This window comes from Thalia democratica, chromosome 8 (genome assembly GCF_965202585.1).
Source record: "Thalia democratica chromosome 8, ktThaDemo2.hap1.1, whole genome shotgun sequence".
Lineage (NCBI taxonomy): Eukaryota > Metazoa > Chordata > Thaliacea > Salpida > Salpidae > Thalia > Thalia democratica.
In genome coordinates, this window is record NC_139172.1 from 16,788,946 (window position 1) to 16,812,446 (window position 23,501).

At 22.4% G+C, this 23,501-nt stretch overlaps 1 protein-coding gene across 7 annotated transcripts; it reads left to right on the top strand.

Annotated features, from left to right (window-relative positions):
* The first annotated feature begins 818 nt into the window (after positions 1–818).
* LOC145842062 (uncharacterized) lies at positions 819–14,540 on the top strand. Of its 7 annotated transcripts, XM_082949427.1 has the most exons (21): positions 821–1,004; positions 1,078–1,116; positions 4,055–4,084; positions 5,842–5,880; positions 7,276–7,305; positions 7,432–7,461; positions 7,751–7,780; positions 7,913–7,942; positions 8,079–8,108; positions 8,246–8,275; positions 8,409–8,438; positions 9,507–9,548; positions 9,609–9,722; positions 9,782–9,814; positions 10,156–10,188; positions 11,512–11,541; positions 12,068–12,091; positions 12,910–12,939; positions 13,186–13,215; positions 14,202–14,287; positions 14,468–14,540. In XM_082949427.1, exons 1-20 carry the CDS (start codon positions 866–868, stop codon positions 14,285–14,287), a joined length of 879 nt encoding a protein of 292 aa, XP_082805553.1. In that variant the 5' UTR covers positions 821–865; the 3' UTR covers positions 14,468–14,540. The 7 variants fall into 7 exon arrangements, with proteins under 7 accessions (XP_082805559.1, XP_082805556.1, XP_082805557.1 ...); XM_082949430.1 differs by lacking the exon at positions 11,512–11,541 and having other exon boundaries at positions 820–1,004; XM_082949431.1 differs by lacking the exon at positions 9,507–9,548 and having other exon boundaries at positions 820–1,004.
* Positions 14,541–23,501: the final 8,961 nt, after the last annotated feature.

The window sequence follows — 23,501 nt, forward strand, 5'->3', positions numbered from 1 at the left end:
TAGAACTAAAATAACAAAGTTACAAAGTAAAGTTTGGATTGTATGGTATTCAAGTTTTTATGTCTAAATTTATATGAAAGTATACTTCCTGTTGTTTTAATAACTAAAAAATAGTGCACAAAGATTTTTGTTACTCTATATTAAAACTTTCGTTGTTTTAACATAGCAAAATTATTTTTTTTGAAATTAAGAAAAACACTTAGAATGAAACCAAGACAAAAAACCTTTAAAAAGATAAAGTGTACACACAGTGTTAAAAAAGTTTACAAAATTCATGTTAGTTAAAGTTAGAAGGTTAACAAAGTTGTATATAAAATGTAATAATTTTGTATATGTGACAGGTATTTAAATATCTAAAGCAACTATTAAACTTAGATTCTAAATCTTATATAACTATTTTATTTCATTATTATTTTATTTAATAGTTTAAAAGATAAATTAAATGAACCAATTTAATAAGAAACTTAATAAAAACCTTTTACTTTAATCACATATCATAAACTTAAAGAGATTAGCGCAAACAGATACATTTTTCTAAACTTGATACTAATTTTCAAACATTTTAAACCAAAATTTAAAGTTCTAGTTGTTCTACAAGTACTACATTCATAATAGTTAGCAGCAAAAAACTCAGTGTCTACCACAAAAACGGAAGCACTTTAAAAGTTATCATGTTAATAGTACACACTTGAGAGTATTTAAAAGTAAACAAGTGAAATTAAAATTTTGCTAATGTTTGATTAAGATTTTAGTGGAACCGGAAACATATCAATTTATGTTTGTCTAACACTAAAACTCCTATATAAGTCAAACGACATAATATTTAGACATTTTTATCATCATTTTGTTTTTGAAAAACGACAAAATGAAGTTAATCTTATTGCTAACCCTTCTTGGTACCGTTCTTTCAGTTCCTTACGGGCCAAAACCAGAAGTTAAAAAAGCCCCTATAGAATTGGTAATTGAGGACATTTGTCTTGATAAGCCAAGTGAACTTCCTCAAGGTAAGGAGTTTAGATTTAATGTTTTTTTATATATACAAACGAATTAACATATTAATAAAAAAATTTTAAACAGAGCTTTTCTCAGACATCAAGGTTGCAGGATCCGGAAGAAGTTAGTTAAAATTCTTCCAATAATTTTTTTTAGGTTTTTGTTTCCAATTTGTATTGATTTTACAAAGTTCATTTGTATCACTCAAATAAAAAAATAACAAGATATTTTTAATTATTATAAACATATTGAAATATTGATACTAGATTTAAGTATGCTGTAATACCGAAACTAATCTTTGATTACTGATTGTCAGTTTTGTTGTATTTCAACTGAGTTATTAAAAAAATGACTGTAATAGTTGTAATATTTGGTCATGAAAACTTAAAGTAAGGTAAAATGATTGTCAGAGATGTAGCTCATTGAAATAAAAATAAGTTGGCCATAGAAAAATATTTAAGTAAACTGAAATTTAACTTCCCACATAAAATTGCACCAAGTAGATAAAAGTTAATAGTTTTACTTTAAATCTTGTTTTTAATATTAAAGTTTTTATTTAGAGGTAAAATAGCAATTAAAACTATAAATATGTTACTTTAATTATGTAATACTCTTTTACTTTATAGCTTTTTACAGTTCTGTTTTTTTTAGATTTTTTTTCTACATAAATAATTAAAATAAAACTTGTGAGATATTACATTAAAATACTATCTAGTATCTAAATATTATTATGTCGATGACTTTTTGTCTTTATTATTGCGGTTTTTATACACATTCTAAAGGAAAAAAGCTTAAAATAACTCAAAAACACAATTAAAACAATTTATTGTTTTATTTATTTTTTTTTTTTGATGTTTTGATTATGTAAACTAATTTTTTTTTGTTGATTCGAATAATAAATACAAAAAGTTACAATTGTCAATGTTAAAAGTTTTTATTTAGTAATTTATTAAAGAATATTAAGAAGGTAGCATATTCAGCTAGTGAAGATTTTATTGATCCGTTTTACATCAATTAATTAATTTAAAATAGATTATTAATTATAAACACAGTTTAGTATAAACGTTGTTAAAAGTTTGTAGTTTCTAAGGGTTGAGAAGTTTGGCTTGGAAAAGTAGCCTGAATTTACTTTAACTTACTTTGTAAAAAATTTTTTTTTGGAAAACACTTTTAGAGCAATTTATAAATTTAGTTATACAATGAAAAAGTTATACATATCTTCATTTGTCTTCATTGCATCTGTATTCGTTTTATAAAAACAAATTCAACCTAAAGTAAATGACCCGATAAAATCTACAACTAATTTTAAATTAAAGTTTAGGAACATAACTTTTCTCCGCTAGAGTAATATAGTATAGTGGTTTTCACAATGTGCATCTGTGCAGAAAAATTATTTTACTTTGCAGAAAAACTTGAGTTAGGTGAAAAAATATTTTAAAACTGACCTTTGTTTTATACTTTCTTATATAAACGATAATTAATAAAAAAAATTACACTTCTTAACACGCCATTTTTATTTGAGACAGTTGAAACTTTAAAATATTTTTTTTAATTAATTACTTATATTTTTAGAAAAAGCTATGTATATATATTTCAGTAATAAAAAATGCTAATCTTTTGAGAAAAACAAGTGTAATAAATTTATATGTAAGTTTTACAAATTTATTAAGATACTATTTTGTCAAAAAAACTATAATTGTTGATAATAAACTTTTAATGTTGTAAATGAGCTATAGCAATAATTTAACAGTAGCTACTTTTAATATATATTATACAGAAATAGTCCATATAAATGCTCTAAAAATATTTACTGATTTTATTTCCAATACCGTTTAAAAAAGTATTTAGTGACACATTACCAACTGTTAATTCGTTGTTAAAGCTTAGATTTTTAAACAAATTTTTAAAATATATTATTTCTTTTACAAAACTCTTTTGACCCTGGACATTTGATTTATAACCGCTAATTAAAACAAAAATTTTATTTATAGCAGTTGTTTGAAGTAAATAAAAAAAATGGTATATGTTTTTTTTTTATATTCTTGAAAAGTTAAAAAATACAGTTCGTAAAAATAGGTTGGTTACTCTCTACGTAACATTTTGTCCTACATTTCATAAAATCCTTAAATTGTAATTAATGAGAGCAAAAAATATAAGTTTATTAAAGTTTTTGGAATAAAAAAACTTGTTTAGTTAGATTTTACCTACTTTAAACTGTTTAAACTAAAATCTGACTTTACATTGTAGCAAATTTGTATCTTTAAATTGCAATACTAGTTTAAAAATATTCTTGTATTTATACATAGCTTTAGCAGTTTATAACTTTTACTAACATCTTTAAAGTTTCTCTAAGATAATATAATGATTAATACTTTATATTTTTATCACTTAAAAGTATGCAATGTGTTATTCTAGTATAATAGAAATAGTAATTTAATCTTAAGTTTACTTTGAACGAAAAATGAATCTAATTAGTTAATAAAAACATATTCCAAAACTTTAATAAAAATAACAGAAATTCTGAGTCGTTTTATTTATAGTCTAGATTGTCAGATTAACTCTAAAAATTTGAATGCTTTCATAAATCAATTAATTAATTTATTTATTTATTTTAAGAGTAACAGTCAGAGTTTTTAATTTGAGTGTACGGAAATAAACACAAATTTTATATTTCGTTTTTTTTTATAAAACAATGTTTTACTTTATTATAAATTTTCAATTATAATTAAGATTCTCGTTCAAATAGAATTCTTTTAAACTTTTAAATTGTTTTAAACATAAAAAACTGATAGCAGATGTAATTGTTTTAATAATAGTTTTCCTGTTGAAAAAAAAGTTCAAAAGTTGTTAATTATAATAAATTACTAAATATAAAAAATATATCGATTTTATTAACAATAAAATTGTTCTAATATTTTCTTTTAACTTTATATCACAATAACTAATTTTAAAAGAGTACTCTAATACATTTCTCGTTTGAATACGATGTCTTTGTTGATAATTTTTAATGAGTTTTTATTACATTTGTGTAAGTATTTAATTAGATAATTTTTTTAAACAGGTTATGCACCAAAGTCTTATTCTCCAAAAGGTATGATTTAATTAAAACATTTATTTTAAAACTATAGTAATATTTCTATAAACATATTCAAACAAATTTTTGAACAAAATCAACTTTTTAAAGTTAAACTGTACATAATTGTATTATATCAAACAGTGAGAACGATAAAAAGTTAAGACGACGTTTTGATTTTTAAGTTAAAAAGTTTATTAACCAAAAATAGAAACTTGTAATCAAGCTAAAATTAAAATATATTAGTAAGTGATAAATAATATGATAATAAGTGACACATATTTTTAAGTTAAGTTAAAACTTGTTGATCAAAGTAAGAAATTAGTTTTTTCTAGACAAAGCTACAAACCAGTATTTAGTAATTTTTAAGTTTTAACCAGAGAAAAATTAAATGAAAACCTAAATTGAAAACCAAAAAAATAAGACTAAGTATATTGTTTATTGAACGATAATAAAAAAGTGCTCAAAAAATTTGGTCTAAGGACCTGGTGTACAAAGGAATCTTTCGGTTATCGAGTCATACACCACATGCTTATAAAGTTTCTTACGAGCTATTACACATAATTTTTAACCATTCAAACATTAAGATTTTTAGTAATAAAACAATCAATTAAACGAAATGAAAGAAACGAAAAGTAGAGCTTAAAGTAGTTTTAAATTTAACATTTAATAAAGTAATTTTTTATTGTTAATATCTTAACTCACGCTAGGTATCATGTGTCACAAAACCATTTTAGTACTAATATATAATAAAAGCTTATTCGACAAAAAAAATTAAAATAAAATATAAAAAGAAAACAGTTTAGATATTTAGCTTAAATAAAAAACTTTTTAAGTAATTTAAAAAATTAAACTAGAGTTTTAAAGATTAAAACTTTTATTCCTTATGAAATAATTTTTTTAAGAATGTAACAAAAAAAAGAAAAAGTAAAGTAAAGAAGTATAAAAAACTAACAGATTATTATTTTGGTATAAGTGAGAAAAGCACAACATTATAATACTTTTTCGTAAAATATTTTCAAAAAACTCTGGCCTTAAATAAGTTTTTTTTGAATAAGGGATTTTATTTTGACGTTAAGTTTTTCTTTATTAAGGTATTAAACTTTTTACTTTTCAAGTTAAGTTTTTAATTGTTATAATTAACCTTTGAAAGAAATATTACTAAGTGATATTATGTAAATAAAATTCATATGAGTAAACTGAAAAAAGCTATTTCAACTACAATGATAAGTTTCTCAAGTAAATACTTTCCCATATAAATTAGGTATTTACGTATTTTATTTTTAATTGTTATGAGTAGTAGCTATCAAAAAATTGTTGGTTACAAATACTTAAATTAGATAGTTTTGGCGCTACTCACGTATTAGAAATCATATTTGCTCTTAGTCGCTTTTATACGGATATTCCTCTAACCTAAACTTGCCTCTTACCTATAGTTCTAAACAACCTATTCTAACTTTTAAAATATTCCATTTTAATACGACACTGTACGCTCAAATGACAAACTTATTTGTAGACTAAAAGGTTAAAAGGTCATGTAAAAAATTACGTCCAAACGTTTCACTCTTGTTAAAAAGATGCAGTACAAAACGGTTACCCATACAAAATTGATACTTAACCCGCAATAACGAAAATGAATCTTGGTAATAAAGCTTATTCCAAACGTTTAACAAAATATTGCTTTTAGATTTATATGAATAAAGACTAAGAAATAAAAAGTTTTTACATAATGAAAATTTTTGCACAACTTACACTAATTAAACATTTTTAAACAGGTTATGCACCAAGATCTTATGCACCAAAATCTCCAAAAAGTATGACAGATTTATGTGTTTCTTAAATACTGTGTAAAATTATTTAGAATATCATTGAATAAAAAATGAAGTAAGAGTATTGTAAAAGTTATTGATAAAAAATATACTGCGTTTTTTTTTACATTTGGAGTCAAGTAAAATATGAAAAAGGGTGAGTCTTCAATTTAAAAAATAATTCAAAAACGGTTATTTTGGAAAGACTACACATCATAAGCAAACAAATATGTATTAAAGATTATAACTAAGAAAATTTAAAATATAATTAAGTTATACATTTTCTATGTGATTTTTATTCTTTTAGTTTAGATGTATAATTATATCTATAAAATTATCGACTAAAGCACGTAGCGTTTTCTAAGATGTACAGTCCAATATCAGTTAAGTTATATCTTTAAGGCATCAAAACTTTTACAAACAACAGAAAATATATTTTTTTAAACATAGACAACACAAAAAAGTCCACTAGGTTCAAATCAGGCAACGCAAGAGACCACATCTTATCAATAAAAAGTATATTAAAATAACGTTTTTATCAGTCTTTAGTTTTTATTTAAAGCGTAATTTACGTAGATTTTGAGTAACGAGACGTGGTCTCATGCGTTGCCTGGTTTGAATCTAGTTTATTTTTCGGTACCTTTTTAAATTTTTAAATAAAGGTATTTTATTTTATTCGTCCTAGTTTTTTTTTATTGAAATAAAATAACATTCTTAATTAATTTTTTTCAGTTTTTATATTCTATAGTTTTTATTTTTATAGTATTTAAAGTATTTATGTATTTTATACTAAAATAAAAAAGCTTTATTTTATAACAGCAATCATGATGAAAAAGCATGGTCAGTAGAAAAAAATAAATAAGTATATTTACTGATTCTAGTTCATAATTTAATAAAAATCATCCTGTATTTAAAAGAACAAAAGTATATACAGCATAAACCTATAAAATAGTATAGAAAAGTAAATTTATTACAAATATATAATTAAAAGATAATTATGTAGTATCAGCACGTGTAACCGGTGTTTCTTCGATGCTCCAGCTTAGGTTAAAAAAATGTTTTGTTAAAAAATAAGTTTTTTGTTTATATAGTATAACAATTAAAACTACGTATTTAAAAAGTAATTTTTAATTATGTTTCTTTTTTTAAGTATCGAAAAGTATTTTGTTTACCAAAGGCTATAAGATTTTAAAACTTTATAGAATTCTTAAAAATATTGTGAATTGTCAGTGACATGTAACAAAGAAAACGTTTTTTGTTTAATAAAAACTAATTTTAAATAACTTTGAAAATAAGAAGTTGTATGTATAATTACTTAATTTTCAAAATAACAGTAGAAGTTTTTTTTTTGTAACAATTTATCTCACAATTTTGATTATTATTATTTTTTGTTTTAAACAGGTTATACTCCAAAATCTTACTCGCCAAGAAGTAAGTCATTTTTATAGATACATAAAAATCCTTGAATAATAAAACTTGAGTTATTTGTTTTTGTTTTTTGATAAAGACATGAAAAACATTTGTTTTTTTTTATTTAATCCACACTACTTTTAACAGGCTATGCTCCAAAGTCTTACTCTCCAAAAAGTAGGTTATTTAATATTAATACTTAATAACATGCATTAAATAAATAATAGTTAAACTGTTTGTTTAGTTTTTTAATACACATTAGCAAAGTGTTAGCTTTATTTTACTTTATTTAAACAGGCTACGCTCCAAAATCTTACTCACCAAAAGGTGTTTTGTTTATTTAATATTTAAGTTCAGATTTTTTTTTCTATAAGACGTCGATATGTAGCTTAAATTCAAAGTTTACAGTATTTAACTTTAAGAAAACATTACATTCATTTAGTTTATTTAAATTAATTTTAAACAGGTTATGCTCCAAAATCTTACTCACCAAAAAGTTCGTTTTTTTAATATTCAAACTTGAAATTATACACTTGCATATCAAGAAGTATAAATATTTATTCAGTTGGTAAATACACCTTAAAAACAAGTTACCTGAAATTGTTTTAAGTAAACTTATTTCAAACAGGCTATGCTCCAAAATCATACTCACCAAAAAGTATGTATTTTTTTGTTGTAACACTTGTACATACAAAAGTTTACTTGTGTAGTTAAACAGATTTGTTTCTTAGTTTTTTTGTACATACACGTTTAACAGTTTTTTATTTATTTTTTAATTTAATTTATTTAAACAGGCTATGCTCCAAAAACTTACTCTCAAAAAGGTATGATTTTATTTTATAATTTCACTATGAAAGACCATTTCATAAAATGTATCAGATGTAGCTAAAATTTAAATATTACATTAATCAACTTTAAAAAAACAATAACTTCCTGAGATATTTAAATTATTTTTAAACAGGTTATGCACCGAGATCTTACACACCAAAAAGTACGTTTTAAAAAAACTAAAATTTCTAACTATAAACATGTACATAACAAAGTTTAATTATGTTTGTAGTTTGGTAAAAACAAGTTAGAAATATATTACCCTAACACAATACAATTAAAGTTATCTAAAACAGGTTATGCTCCAAAATCTTACACTCCAAAAAGTTCGTTTGTTTCTGTTTCTATTTTGACTAAAACCGTAAAAGTTGTTACTTATAAAAAGTTGTTAGTATAGGTTGTTCACTCAAAAATTATGGTCAAGAAAACATTCTGTATATAACATTCCATAAGACATGTAAGACATTTTAGTAAACAAAAGCAACAATAACTTTGTAATAAAGTATGTATTTAAATATTCTTTTTAATATCTAAACAGTTGTGTAAGTTAAAATATCAATAACAGGATCTAAAAAAATAAACTAATGTTTTATTAACACTTTTAAAATTTTAAGATAGCTAAAACACTTACATTTTACTAGCTCATTAAGAACTTTAAAAAATTAAGACACTAAACTATAACTTGAAACTTTGATTACAAAATTAAGGAAAAAAACATTAAACAGTTTAGAAGGATACATATTGTTTGAAATTTTCTCATTAATTGTTTTTTTAATAGCTATAGCTAAAAAGTTTAAGTATTTTAATATATACTAATTTTAAATAGAAAATTTGTTTGTTATAGATAACAATTTAAAATAGAGTATTATTTAAACGTTTGTATAAATAAGTAAGTTGAAAAGTAGTGTTAAAATAAATACTTTTAAATATAATTTAGCTAGTAACATGAACTAAAATATTTACTTAATTTTAAAGTAAACTAAATATTTTAAACCTAAAAAAAAAACAGTTTTAGTCCTAATAAGCGTTTTATTGCGACAAATGTAGACATGAAAACTAAAGATTTTATCTAGAGTAAATTTATAGTGATAAATTAACAAACATGTCTAGAATTTGTTCAAATATTAGGTCTATTTTTTATAAATTTTCGATATAGTAGAAAATTAACATGATGGAATATGATATTAGTTAAAAAAAAAACTTTGTTACTATCCTAAATAATTTTTTTGTTCCGAAAGTTGAATTAGTTTATTTGGTACCTTAGTTATAAACGAATGAAAAATTTATAAAACTAAAAAAATAATAAATTATATTACACCTTTTTAATAAAGTAATACCAAATACCTATCTATAAATCTGCATATACAAATTCTTAATATGTTTTGTTTTAAAAGGATCGTACACCCCTACCAAGCCAGTAGCAGTTAAAGGAAAAAGTAAGAAATTTAATTAATCATTGGTTTTTGCATTTGACAACATTTTTTTTTATAAACTAGGCCAGTACATGCCAAGCAAGTTTGGAGCAGTTAAAGGAAACGATAAAAAAGCTATTGATTTAGTTATTCCAGATATTGTTCTTGATCAACCAAAAGAAATCGTCATCAAAAAAGGTAAATAAAGCTAATAATATGTCTTTCAAATATATACTAATTTTGTATTTTTTCTACAGATTCATTCAACCCACAAAGAATAGTTGCAAAAGGTTAGTAAAACTTTTAAAAACTTAATGGTATAAATTTGAAAGTTCAATAATAATGATAAGTTATAGCACACAAAGATAAGTACTGTAAAATTAGTTGTAACTAACCTAAAAAAATAAAGTTTTCTAATTCAAAAAGACGTCAAAAAACAGTACTTTTTTTTTTTGTTAAATGTGTTTTCAACTTATAACTATATGTAGTACAAAAAAAAACATTTTTGTGTTAGTTTAATTTGTTTATACATTCTAATAACGCAAAATAAATACAGTTTGTGTACAAATGTATTTTATAAATGAATTAGCTTTATTTTAGTCTAACAATAAACTTAAATGTTCTTATGCAGGATACACCCCAAAAAGATCTTATTCTCCCAAAAGTAAGAAGTTTTTATTTTTTACTTTTATCAATTGACAACAAATAAAATTATTATTAACCTAAGATTAGTTACTTATATAAAAACAGCTTATACAAGTTTTAATTTAACTTAAAATCTTAGACTAACTAATGTATTCTTAAGAAGAACTTTCCTTTAAATACATTTAAAAGAATTATTCAAAATAATTTCAAGAATTTTGTAAAGTATAGCTAGTTATTTTTTTAGGTTATGCCTCTTATCATGTGATTATATTAATTTAAAATCGAGAATCGTATTTTCAAAGCTTAAATTTTTTCAAAGTAAATTTGACTAGTTTAGTTCTTTAATGTGTTGTAGTTTTAGTAAAACTAGTGTAAAAGTCGTAAAAAAAAAAAAAGCTGTATAAAACTTTTTACTTTTATTTTTTATTCTGATTTTATATTTTAGAATCTTATTACATACTTTGTACGACTAAAAAATTTTAAACAACATTGTACAAACTGCAATTAGAGCCATTAAGTAAAAATCTAATGAAACGGAATTTTAAATATTAAAAAATATCCAAAACTTAAAATCAAGTAAAATCTTGGTAAAAAATCTTTTGAAAAATAGTTTTAAACTATATTCTAAATACTACATAAAGTTAAAGATTTATACTTTTAATTTAGGCTTTTTGAAAATGAGTACATTAAAATTTGTAAAATATTGAGAACTTAATTATTAAAACAAACAAAAAAGCTAAACTAAAAAGAATACTTTGATAAAATTAACAACACTCAAAAAATCTTATTTCAAAATTCATTAATGTACTACTTGGTTATACACCATCTTTAAAATCTTACTTTTTTGTTTTTTTTATTTACATTCTTTTGCACAATGTTTTTTTAAATAAATTTTTATATATGTTTTTGTTTTTTTTGTGGTTCGTTTTATTCTAGAAATGAAGTAATCATATACTAGATTTTTTTAATTTCGCAAATGAATACACTTGTAGGTATTAAAAGCTTCTGGTATTAACAAAACTTTGATAATTTTGTTTTTATACAGCCTTCCTAAAAAACGTTTTCTAAAAGATAATCCTATACTTAATTTTTATTTTTAAAACTTGAAACAATAGTTTGAGATCGAAAAGCCGTTAATAAACAACGGGCTAGATTTACTAGAATTTGATTTTTTCTACTAAATAAATTTTAAATAAATAAAACTTAGTAGCTGAGAATAAAATACGTCCATTTGATTTATCTACTGTAGATTTCCTAAGTATGCTTTTTACCGTACGATAGAATAAAATTACTCAAATATGGATTAACAATTTTTAGCATTAAATTTTTGAACTTTATTCAGGTTATACACCAAGATCTTATACTCCAAAAAGTAAGATTTTACTAACTATTTCTTTAAGTTTTAGAAAAGTGATATACTTTTATAAAAACAGTAAAACAGTTACTTTGTTTATCAAAAAAAAAACGCATATTAAACATTTTTGTATACGTTTATAAAATGATTAATCATTTTTAGGTAACAACATTTTTAGTTATTTGTAGTAAAAAACTGAAACTTAGTATAATTTTTTATTACTATTTTCTGATTTAGTTCAAAACTTAGTTTATAGTTCAAGTTTAAGTAAAAACATGTTTAAGGAACAAAATATTTTATGAAATTACTTAAAAATTTTTTTTTATAAAATCTGCATAAATAGTATTAAAACTAAACTTATTTATATTCAATATGTTTAAGTTTTTGTGCACTGTTAGTTAAACTTATGTTTAAGTTCTTTTTGTCGACTTCTAAAATTATAAAGTAATTTTATTTTTAAACAAAGGATTTATGTTTAAGCAATGTTTAGCTTTTTAAAAATTTAATTATGACAGTGTAACTTAAATTTTATACATTACAACAGGCTATTCACCATACACACCAAAAAGTAAGATTTTTTACTTAGTTTTTGATTTATTTATCTAAATTACTAAGTGATATCAAACAATTCATACAAAAAAGTCATACAAATAAAAAATATTTGTTGTATATCATTCGCATTATAAAGATAAGTGTTTTTAACTTTTTACCAAAATATTAAGTTAGTTTTAAAACAATTAAGGAAGTCATTAAACTCTTAGTTTTGTAAAGTAAAGTTGAATAAACTAAAGTGTAACAAGTTAGAAAATAGTTTAAGTTAGATAAATTTTAAATAATAGTTGTAACCATTTTTAATAATAATTACAACATACTATACATAAAAAATACCTGAGGTATAGGAGTTAAACTATATTTTCTGAAATTCTAAAAAGTTTGAGTACATTTGTCTGTAAAGTATTATTTTCGTTATAAAAATTTTAGTGCATATAGATATTTTTGATAGATTAGTTTAAATGTTAATAAAAATAACAATCTTCATAAAAGAAAAAAAAAACAATGTTATTAGTAATTTTAATTACAAATATAGTAATTATCCTTATCTTTTAATTCATTGTAAAACAAAAGATTTCATCAATTAATTATTTATTTTATATTTAGAAATGTATCTCATAAAACAAATTTTTAATCGATTACAAAAAATATCAAATAAAGTTATATTTTATACCTTAGGTTATCAATTATTTTTATAAATTAATGGAAATTAAATTAATTTGGTCAAACTACATTTGTTTGATAGCTGGTTAGTACACAGCATAAACTTTGTGCTTTATACGTTATATAACTTTTAATTTTACGTTAGTTTAAAAAAGTAATATATTTTTACAGGTTATACGCCAAAATCCTACTCACCAAAAAGTAAGACTTTATTTAAATTTGTAAATATTTACTAAACTTAGAAAAAACTTTCCTACTTTTGATAAAAAATGTACTTTGGTATTTCTTAGATAAAAGTTGTAGTTATTTTATGTAAAAAAAAGAAACAAATCGTTGTGCGAAACATAGATTAAAGCTGGTAAAAATTAAAAAAGTAACTTTAGTAGTCTAGTTTGTAAACAGTATTCTAGATAAATATTTTTAAATACAATACTTAATTATTTACAGGCTATACACCAAATTCATACTCACCAAAAAGTAAGTTGTTTTTTAAAATAAAATAACACCTATCAAACTAAAACTTTAGCTTAAGACGAGGTTGCTTAATTTTAGCTGATCGAGTAACTGTCAATTATAAATATAGACCAATGCTTACAGTTATGCCCTTAAAATTAATTAAAATACCTTTGAATTTTTCCAATAATGCTCGGATTAAAAAAAAAATTTTTTGTCGTTCTATCTTTGCAAAATTCAATATTTAAGATCTATTGAGAATTAATATCTTATTTTCGAATACTTTTTGAGGCATAGTTTATTAAAAGACATGTGTAAATAACTAATGCAGCATAGTACCTATACCATCGTTTTATACGATAGAGATGTGTAAATAACTAGTAAAGATAGTAAGGGCAATGATAAGCCTTAATGTAGAAATCTCTTGCCGTATTTTATTTCTTGGACCAACAACATTTTGTGTAAAATAAATAAAGTTGAGCTATTTTTTACGTATATCTCAAAATGTGCTTTAATTTTATTTTTAATTGCATGGTAGTGCATTTTTTAATTTATTTACCACTACTTTTAAAGAGTTTTTTAAATTTTTTGTAACGAATTTTAAAAAAGTAGACCCACGAAGACTTTTTCTAACGAGTTTTTAAATATAACATAAACGTTATTATAAATTTTAACAAACTATATACTTTTCGCTTTTAACAAATCTTTTAAACATGATTTATATTCATGCTGTAACAAAATTATGTAAATTTTATTTCATGTTAAAACCTTAAAAGTTTTATAAGAAAAAAAAAAACTGTAAGCTGCTAGTTAAGTTAGTAAAGTGCTTTACTTATTTTAAACCTTAATGATTAGAAAAATATTTTAAAGCAGTTAATATACAGTGTAGTTTTGTTTATATTTAAAAAAATTCTTAAATTTATGAGTAGTTTTAGTTATTAGGTTTGTTTACATTAATATAAATGTTTCTGTACTAGAGATTTCATGCTAATGTAATTAAAAACTTTTAGGTTCCTTCACCCCAGACTATAGTAAAGGATATGGAAAAGGCTACGGAGGGTATAACAATGATTACAACGGTGGAAAATTCTACTAAGTATGCATTAAGTTATTTTACGATCTTTTTTGTATGTGTTTCATTAAAATTAAATTAAGCTTGTTTAGTTTATATTTTATCTGCAACCGCTGTAATGTCGCAAAGTTCATTTTATAAATTTTAAAACTAGATTTTTAGCTTACTTTTATTATTATTCTTTTAACATATTATAACTTACAGGTAGAAAAGAAAACAGCTGAAAAAATATACAAATATGCATAGTTTGTGTCGAAATAAAACATACCTTTGATTATTAGTTTATATTTATCATCATATTTTGATAGTTTTAAAGACTATATTACACTTAAAAAAAAATTGCTTGATAGATTTGAATTTACATGCAAAACTTTAACCAATTCACATATTAATTTGTATTGATTGACTTTTTAAATTGAGATAAGTTCAAAAAAAATTAAACAAAAGAGCTAATCAAATAATTATATATCAAAAATTATTTAAAGGAGAAAAACACTCACGTTTAGTTTTATATAATAATTCTTGCAATCTGATTTTTGAAGTATGATCTAAGATGATAGCCAACTATTCAAAACCTCAACAAAAGTTAATAACTAGAGTTAAAATTCGCATTGACTAACTAAACTAAAACTGGGAAAGAACTTCAATAAATGTTCCTTTAAACATATTAAAATACTTAATTAAAAAACAGATTATTAACTTTATAACGTTATAAGACTTATTTGACTTAGAAAAGTTTTAAAAAGCTCCGAAGTTTCAGCTTTACAACTTTTCTTCACTAAATTTTTTATAACTAGCTTATTAATTAAGATATTCTCTCATGTGTTTTGAGTATCTGTACAATTAAAAGTAAATAAAAGCATGAACTAATTTGATGTTGACAGAAAAGTTTAATTTAAATAACAAAATACGTAAAATATATTATTTGTGTGCAGCAAAAGTTTGTAAATTACTTTAGTGCTTTTCACTTGTGTAAAAATATAACTTAATAGTTATTACGAAATCAAAACAAAATTTATCATAATCTAAATTACCTATAAACTTTAATTAATGAAAGAAAAATATTAGTAGCTCGAAATTTTTTTGTTGTCCACAAATGATTTAAAAAAATACTTGTACCGAGGATTAAATTCCCTTAAAATATCCATGCATAAGTAACTTATCTTGCAAAAGTGTAAATTCTTGTGAAACTGACAATTATTATATTAATGTAAAACTATATATAATATTTTAAGTAAAAATTGAATTGATTCAAGTTACTTAATTAAGGTTTCAAAAAACAATGGAAAAAAAAAATTACTTATAATTTTTAATAAGCATTTTTTTAATAAAAAATAGTTTGTAGTATAATAATTTTTCGGAATAAGTTATCTTATGATAACCTCTGCATAATTTCGTCATATTTCTGTGAGTATTATTGTTAGAATAACTATAAGACAAATTTACTGTACATTAGAAGAATTCCTATTTTTAACTAGACCGTCTTAAACTCGGCCTTATAAGCTTTTTTAAAGTCGCCCAGTTAATGTTTGTAACCAGTACGTTTTGAACTTTAACCTTTTTTTGTTTCAAATAAAGATCTTCGTAAAGATTTAGAGTTGATTAACTTTTAATCTTAAGACTAAGGATCAACGACTAAAACTAATTTTGTAAAATTGAAAGCTCGCCAACTATTCAAGGTAGTAAATTAAAAAAATTTAAACGAGCTGAACTTTTTGTAAAGTTATATACATTATGTGAAAATTAAGTTCAAGACGAATATGTACGTTTGAAAATATTGTAATTTTAACAAGTCAAACTAGATTAAGTTGTGGTGACTGATTAATTTTATACAAAAAGGTCTATAGCTTTGTTTTAGCCAACAAGTACTCGGTAGCTCAGTTGAAACGGGTTGGCTGCAGTTGTAAGGTTTTGAAAATTTTATCATTCATAATATTATGCAAATGAGGTAAAGTGATAATAATGCAGTATATTTAAAAAATCTATATCTTTATCCAACCTTATTCAAAAAAAAATATTTTGCTTAAAATAAGTAAAATATTAGCCTATCAGAAGTGCCTTAGTTTTGCAGTCGACGCAGTTAAAATAACTTTATCAGTGAAAATACAGAAATTTTAAACATTATGGTTTCACATACTTAGTTCATCAGTCGTCTACTCTTAATGAACTTAATTTGAAAATATAAGTTGTAGCACAAATAGATTTAAAAGTCTTTTTAAAATAATTTCACTATGTATTTTAAAAACCAAAATTACACAAGTGTAACCGAATGACACTCATGCTTATTATTTTGAAAAACGCCTTCATATATTACAAGATTATAAGAAGATAAAACACTCAAAAGTTAAATCGTATCTTACTAATGTCAACCCTTTTTCATAAAGTAATTAATCAATTCAATACTTTCAATAAATTATTGAATCTTAAAATACGGTTATCAAAAATAGTCAAAATATACTTTTTTTAACGTTTATGCATTTTCTAAAATCAAGCATACAAAATAAAAAAATAATTGCAGATCGTTGATAAATATTGAAGAAAAATGTATTTGTTTAAGTAACTTTTATTGAACTGACTCACTAAAACTTTAACTAGAGTTTTATATATAAGGAAAAAGCTTAAAACTTACATTCAACTATTGAAAAAAATCCTGAAAAACTTTTACAAACCAATTTAGCTACTTGTTTTAAATTTGGTTTACAAATTAAGTTGTAATATACCGTATCAGTTATAAAACTTTACATTTACCAATGATGTACTATAAGTAGGTAAATTATAATTAATTTCTACAGAGTCGCCAAATGTTTTTGGAAATTTTTTCTAGGTTATCAAAAGTACACATGTTTGGGTCTATTTATAGCTTAAAGTTAAGGTAAAAACTGTGTTAAATAGTATAAAAACATTAAAAAGATACCGTAAAGCTACCTTAAATGTGTTTTTTAATAAAAAAAAATTTGATGATGACAGCATTTTTTTATCTATATGCTTTTGTTATCAAATCGAAAATTTTCTACTTAAAATGTAAAAACTCAAGGTATTTTAGTGATTTTTGTTCAAAAATCTATGTTTTTTTTCAATTTCAGATTTTTTAGCCTAAATTGTCAAACTCCAGGTTTTCTAGCAACTTTGTTCTACTACATACTTTTTTAAATTAAAGTTTTTGGTCGCATTAAAGCATAAATATTGAACTAATTTATGGAAACAAAAAAGTAACCAGTAAAAATTCAAAATAAGAAACGTACAGTAAGAACAATATTTAAGTCTTACATTATTAACTATATAGCAAACCTTTTTAGAAAGCTTTACACTTAATTTAATTTAGGGTTATTGAATAAAAAATATTATTACTTTAAAGTAAAAAATTTTTAATAAAAGACTTAGATAAACTTTAAGTACTAATTCATTATAGAAGCTGTCAAGTAATAAATGGATGGTAACTGTATGAAAACTCCATGAAAATAGTGCGTTAAACAGTTATGATGCTTGATTTTTATCTTTTGTAGTAAGAAACATTCTTTATAATACTATAAATTAATACTATATTACTTTAGTCTAAGCTATGCTAAAAACTATTTAGATTACAAAAAAAACTTTTAGGCTTTCAAACACAAATCAAAAAAAAAGTTACAAGTTTTACTTAAAACCACTACTACAATTCAGTGTTTGCCATCTAAAACTACGATTAAAATTTAAGTACATTTAAATTTCTTAAGTTTAAATATAGTTGTTTTAATGGTAACATTACTTATGATTTTAATTTTTACAAAACTTTATGTTTATGAAGCAAAAAACTACCCGAAGACCTTAAAAACTAGTCAGAGTTTATATATATAGCTATAAATAAGTTTTAAATAAATTTTTAAGCAGTTGCAATCACACGGTTAAAAAAGTTTGCTAATAATAAACTTTTATCAGTTTAAAATGAGCAAAATTAAAAATTTAGTTTAGATTAAGAAAATAATACAAAACTTTTTCTAGGACTGAATATCATATCTAAATTAATGCTAGGGACCACTAAGTAATGAATTAAGCTTAACTAAATCAAATTTAAAATGATTATATATGAGAAAACTAATGTTCTAAAAAGGGTTAAAAAATTTTTTTTTACACTTATTAAGTTAGAGAGTATTTTATTGATTTTAAAATCAAAATTACCTAAAAAATATCTTCTTTACAAAATTAGAATTTTAATCACCTAAATTAAACTTCTAAAAAATAATGTATAAACATATGAAAACAGTTATTCAAACATCAATAAATGTTTATTAATAATTTTCAAATGGAATATAAATACAAAAAGGTATAAAAATATTTACTACTGCTTCATAAAAGAACTTCAATCTTCAAAATCTGCAAATATATTTTATCATAACTATAAATATGAAGAGTAATTTTTAAGACTTTTTCTTAATGTAATACTTGATTAGAAAAAAAAGCTATCTATGAAAATTGTCAAGTTGAAAATAGCTTTCAGAGTATTTTTTTTTTTTTATTACAATGTTAGTGTAGTTTTTTCAAAATAAGTTTTACATAACTCAAAATTGTAACAAGTCATGTTTTGTTATCTTCGAACAAAAATTTATTTAAAAAATTCTTTTTAAAATCAGAACATTTGTTTCAACGTTTCTAATAAGTTTAAAAAACAACTATAAAAATATTTTATACGTTAATATCTAAATATCTATTTATTAACACCTTTAATTTAACATAAAATTTCAAGATATCAAAATATAAATTTTAGATAATTGAATAATCATCTAACTCAGGGTTGCCACTGAAGTTTCAAAAAAAAAATATTTTTTTTAGAAATTTAAAGTTTTAGATAATTATTTTGAAAAAATAAGACTGAAGTGGGTTCCCTTGATTTTACAGATTGATCTAAATGTGTAGAGTTTAAACTTAACTATCAGAAAAAAACTACTGCTTAACAAAACTCAAAGTCACTTTGAAGAGATATAAAATTGGAGTTTTTAAAGTCCTTATGGAAGGCACAAACTAAAATGGGAAGACTTTATCTATTTTTTTTTTCTTCTAATTTCCAACTAATTTTATTTGAATTTATACACTAAGCATACAAATAATATTTTTTCTAAAGTATATTAATAATTCAAGAGCTTTTATAAAAAAAAATTAAATTGTAATACTACAATTATTTAATAACTGTTTCCTAGGAATTTTAATTCTAAAGTGTGATTTTTAATTGTTTAAGTAAAATACTCAAAAAGACTTGAAATTTTGAAGAATCATTGCTTATAAAAAATCATTGTTAAAATAAATAAAATCTAAAATTAAAACTTTGATCAAAAAAGTAAACAAATTCTGTTTTTAATTATTTTTTATCAAAACTATTTAATTTTATTTTGAAGAAAATTAGCTTATAATTAATGATATACTTTTAGTAAAGTTTTTTATAGTAATTAATAATGTGCCTTCCATTTAGAACCTATTGAACTCACTTAAATTGATAAACTATATTTAAAATACAATTAGAATTTTTTTAGCAGTTATAAGTGTCTAATAACTAGATAAAACTATACAAAATAGATTAGATCAACATGTAAAATTCATGTAAAAAAGGTGAAGACTTCTAAGGGTTTACGAATATTTTTCAATTAATAATGTCAAGAGTAATTTTACACTAATTATTATACAAATTAATCAATAGTTCTTCTTTAAGTTTATAAGTATTGTTTTAAAAACTTACTTTGATGTAATATCTATTCTACTTTTTTGATGTTGTTGATGGATATGTAGTGGAAGAAAACAACCAACACAAACAATGTGACTCCCAAAAAGTTGGCAAAAACAGCAAGTTGCATATCAGTGATCATTTTGAAGCTAGTTGTGTATATCTAGTTTACTATATACCTGATTTAAAATATTATCAATTGAAAAATTATATATCAATTTCATTGAAACATTTTTCACTAAAGATAATTAGTATTAATAGATCAAAGGAAAACAAAATTATTGTAATGCAGTGTATCTTTCAAAACACTCAATACTTAAAAATATTAATGTTACAAAACTTATAAAAAAAATTATGCTCTATACTAAATACAACAAAAAAAATTTTAAGTAAAATATGTAGTTTAAAACAGCTATAGTCTTTAAAGTTCATATCTACTGGGTTGTAATTTATTAGAAAATGTTTATTAAAAGAAAAATGCTTCCATAAACTTTTAAATGTAAATTTTATTTAGGACAATGTAAGCAAGGGGGTTTAAATTGTTAAAATTGGTTTTAAATATATTTCAAAATAAATTCCATAACTGCATTGCACATCAAAACTTTATTTAACAAATTCAAATAGATTATTAATTAATTTAATAATAAACTTACTATTACAAATAACTTAGATACAAAAGTGCATCATTACTTTAAAATTTTTAAACTTTTCAGTTTTACTAAAAAAACTTATTATAAATTATATTTTTAAAGAATTAAAACATTAAGAAAAACCTTATCTATTCTCTAATCAAAATATATAATTTTTCTTTCATAAATTTTTTCATATGCTATAAAGAATTAACTCTCAAAAAACTGATAGACATAAAAACTAATTAAGTTTTCAAAAATAAAAAACTTTACTACATACCATGTGTGTTACATAAAAAAAAAATTGTTGGTATTAAGGCCCTATTATTGGAAAAATTAGTTTTCTATGATTTGTTTTATTTTGCGTTTCAAAGACAGACCCCACCGGTAAAACTCTGCTAAAAACTATTTAAAAAATAGGTGCACGACTAATAAAATTTGGACATATCAATTCAACTACTCAAACTCTCAGAAAAAACTATATGGCCACAATTTAAAAAGTAATGTACATTAAAAAAAATACTAATGTATTTTATATTAATGGGTAAGTGTCAAATTTGCACAAGGAGAATAATTGCACAAAGATACTTTTGCACAGGTTGAATTTTTTATTTATTTATTTATATTTTTAATTTTTTTATTAACTTTTTTATTTGAACTAATTTAGTTTTTTTTTAATTTTATTTTACTATCACTATTACCCTTAACCCTTACCCTCGGTTGGTAACTTTTTTTTTTATTATTAAATTTATATATTTTTTATTGTTATTATTTTTATTTTTACTATCACTGTTACCCCTAACCCTCGGTCGGTAGCTTTTTTTCTTTTTTTCAAATTAATTAATTTATTTCTATCTATTAATTTTTATTGTTTTTTTAATAACAATTTGTGTTAGTTATTTTTTCATTTATATTTTCACTGTACCCCTAACCCTTGGTCAGTAACTTTTTTTTCTTTTTGTTTTTCCAATAACTTAGCTTTTTTTGTGTTTTTTTTTACTCTTGTGCAAAATTAACCCTCTGTGCAAGATTGTCTTTGTGCAATTTTGTCCCCTTGTGCAATTCATTCCCATCGTGCAAATTTGTCTTTGTGCAAAATTGACCCTTCTTGCAATTTTGACCCGTTCCCCTTATCAATATCTGCAAGTCTTATTTCTTTTTTGCAAGATTTTTAATATTTTTTTAGTATGGCTAGAATAAGTTTTAGTTATTTTTTATCAGTTTTGAATGTCTTAAAAAATACTTAATACTTTGCAAAAAATAAAAATGGCTTGTAGATAATAAGACCTTTATATGTATTTTTCAATATTTACAAATATATATTACTTTTTGAGATATGGTCTCTTAAATACTTTTAATAATTTGAATTGTCATTTCCCTTTGAAAAAATATATAAAGCAGTCTTCTTTATAAACATTCAATTTATTTCAAACTAACTTGGAATTAAAAACTTTTAATTAGCCTGAGTAAAAGGCAACTTTAAACAATGCTTGATAAACAAAATTTTTTAGAGCATATAAAAGTTATAATCTATTTAAATAATTAAACTACTAAAAGTTAAAACTAAACCATTGTTAAAGATAAATTACTAAATTGTTAGAGTTCAATGTCCAATACTTGATTTATCATAAGCTGCACATATATTAGAATAATAACATTAAAACTACTTACTTAACCTTTACTTAACTTAATAACTAGTATTTAAATCTTTTGTTTGTATTTTTTAGCTATCAGTAAACAATATACTAATAAAAAGAGTATTTACAAAACAATATTTTATATTTGACAGAATAACAGGTAAAGAGCAACTGTAACTGTTTTAAATTTAGTAATTTCTTGTACTTTAAATATTCTCTTCTTTTTAGTTTTAATTACCTAGACATTTTATTATAAAAATAAACATTATTAAATGAAAAGTTGCTCAGCTCAACAATTTGATATTATCAGATGATGCTCCTAGTTGTTATCAAAATTTTTCTTTTTATTTAAGAACAACAATAAGAAATATAACATATATAGAAAGGAGTATCTTTTAAGATGAAACATAGATTTTGATAAAGCAGATTATAATCTTTTCAGCATGATATTTAACTTTTAACACTTCCAAGTTCATGCTGACCATAAACTCATTTCAACTAAAATGTTTTATTGAACTATATATACTATAGTGACATCTCAAACTTTTGTAAAAAATATATTTAAATAAAAATAAATGTTGTTTTATCTTTTTAAGATGCTTAAAAACTTTGTAAAAAAAATCACTGTTTTATCAAAAATTGTCATTTTAGATGAATTTTACAAAACTCATTTGTTAGATTTAGTAAAAAATATCAAATATAATCAGAGTTTTGAAAAAAATACTTCATGCAAAGATCTACCCTCAGTTTAACAAAAGAACTCAACAAAAGTTTAGAAAATCTGACATGAGTGTGTGGCAGTCCTCAAATAAAGCTAAGAAGATAAGAAAATTGTTAAACATAACATCTAAACAATATACTGATATAAAACTTCAAAACAATAAGCTTTTACATAGCAAGTAGAGAAAAATTGTTTAAAATAATTATATAAACTTTTAAAAAGCACAAGTTTTTTAAAATAATAAAATTTAGTTAAATACTTACAAATACTTTAAAAAAAGCTCAAACTATTTAAATTAAATAAAATTAGTTTACAACAAAAATAAGCTTAAGCCTAGGAAAGAAGCAAATCTGAGTTAAAACTTTTGTACAGTTTTTTATTATAGATAAAACACTTGTTTCTTTTTTTTTATGTTTGTTGGTCACTGGGTTTTGATCTAACTGCCCTCAACTCAGAGAGTTTTCCAAGCCATCATTAGGAACCCTAAACCATCAGGTCACACATTTGATTTTCTTAAATAGGAAATTCAGTTAGTCGATACCAACTATGAGTTTTTTAAAAG

Excerpts from the sequence above, each read along its gene's own strand:
- LOC145842062 (XM_082949427.1), top strand. The coding sequence starts at position 866 with ATGAAGTTAATCTTATTGCTAACCCTTCTTGGTACCGTTCTTTCAGTT. Across the intron at positions 8,439-9,506 it reads AAAATCTTACACTCCAAAAA|GATCGTACACCCCTACCAAG; the intron begins GTTCGTTTGTTT and ends TTGTTTTAAAAG. Across the intron at positions 12,940-13,185 it reads AAAATCCTACTCACCAAAAA|GCTATACACCAAATTCATAC; the intron begins GTAAGACTTTAT and ends AATTATTTACAG.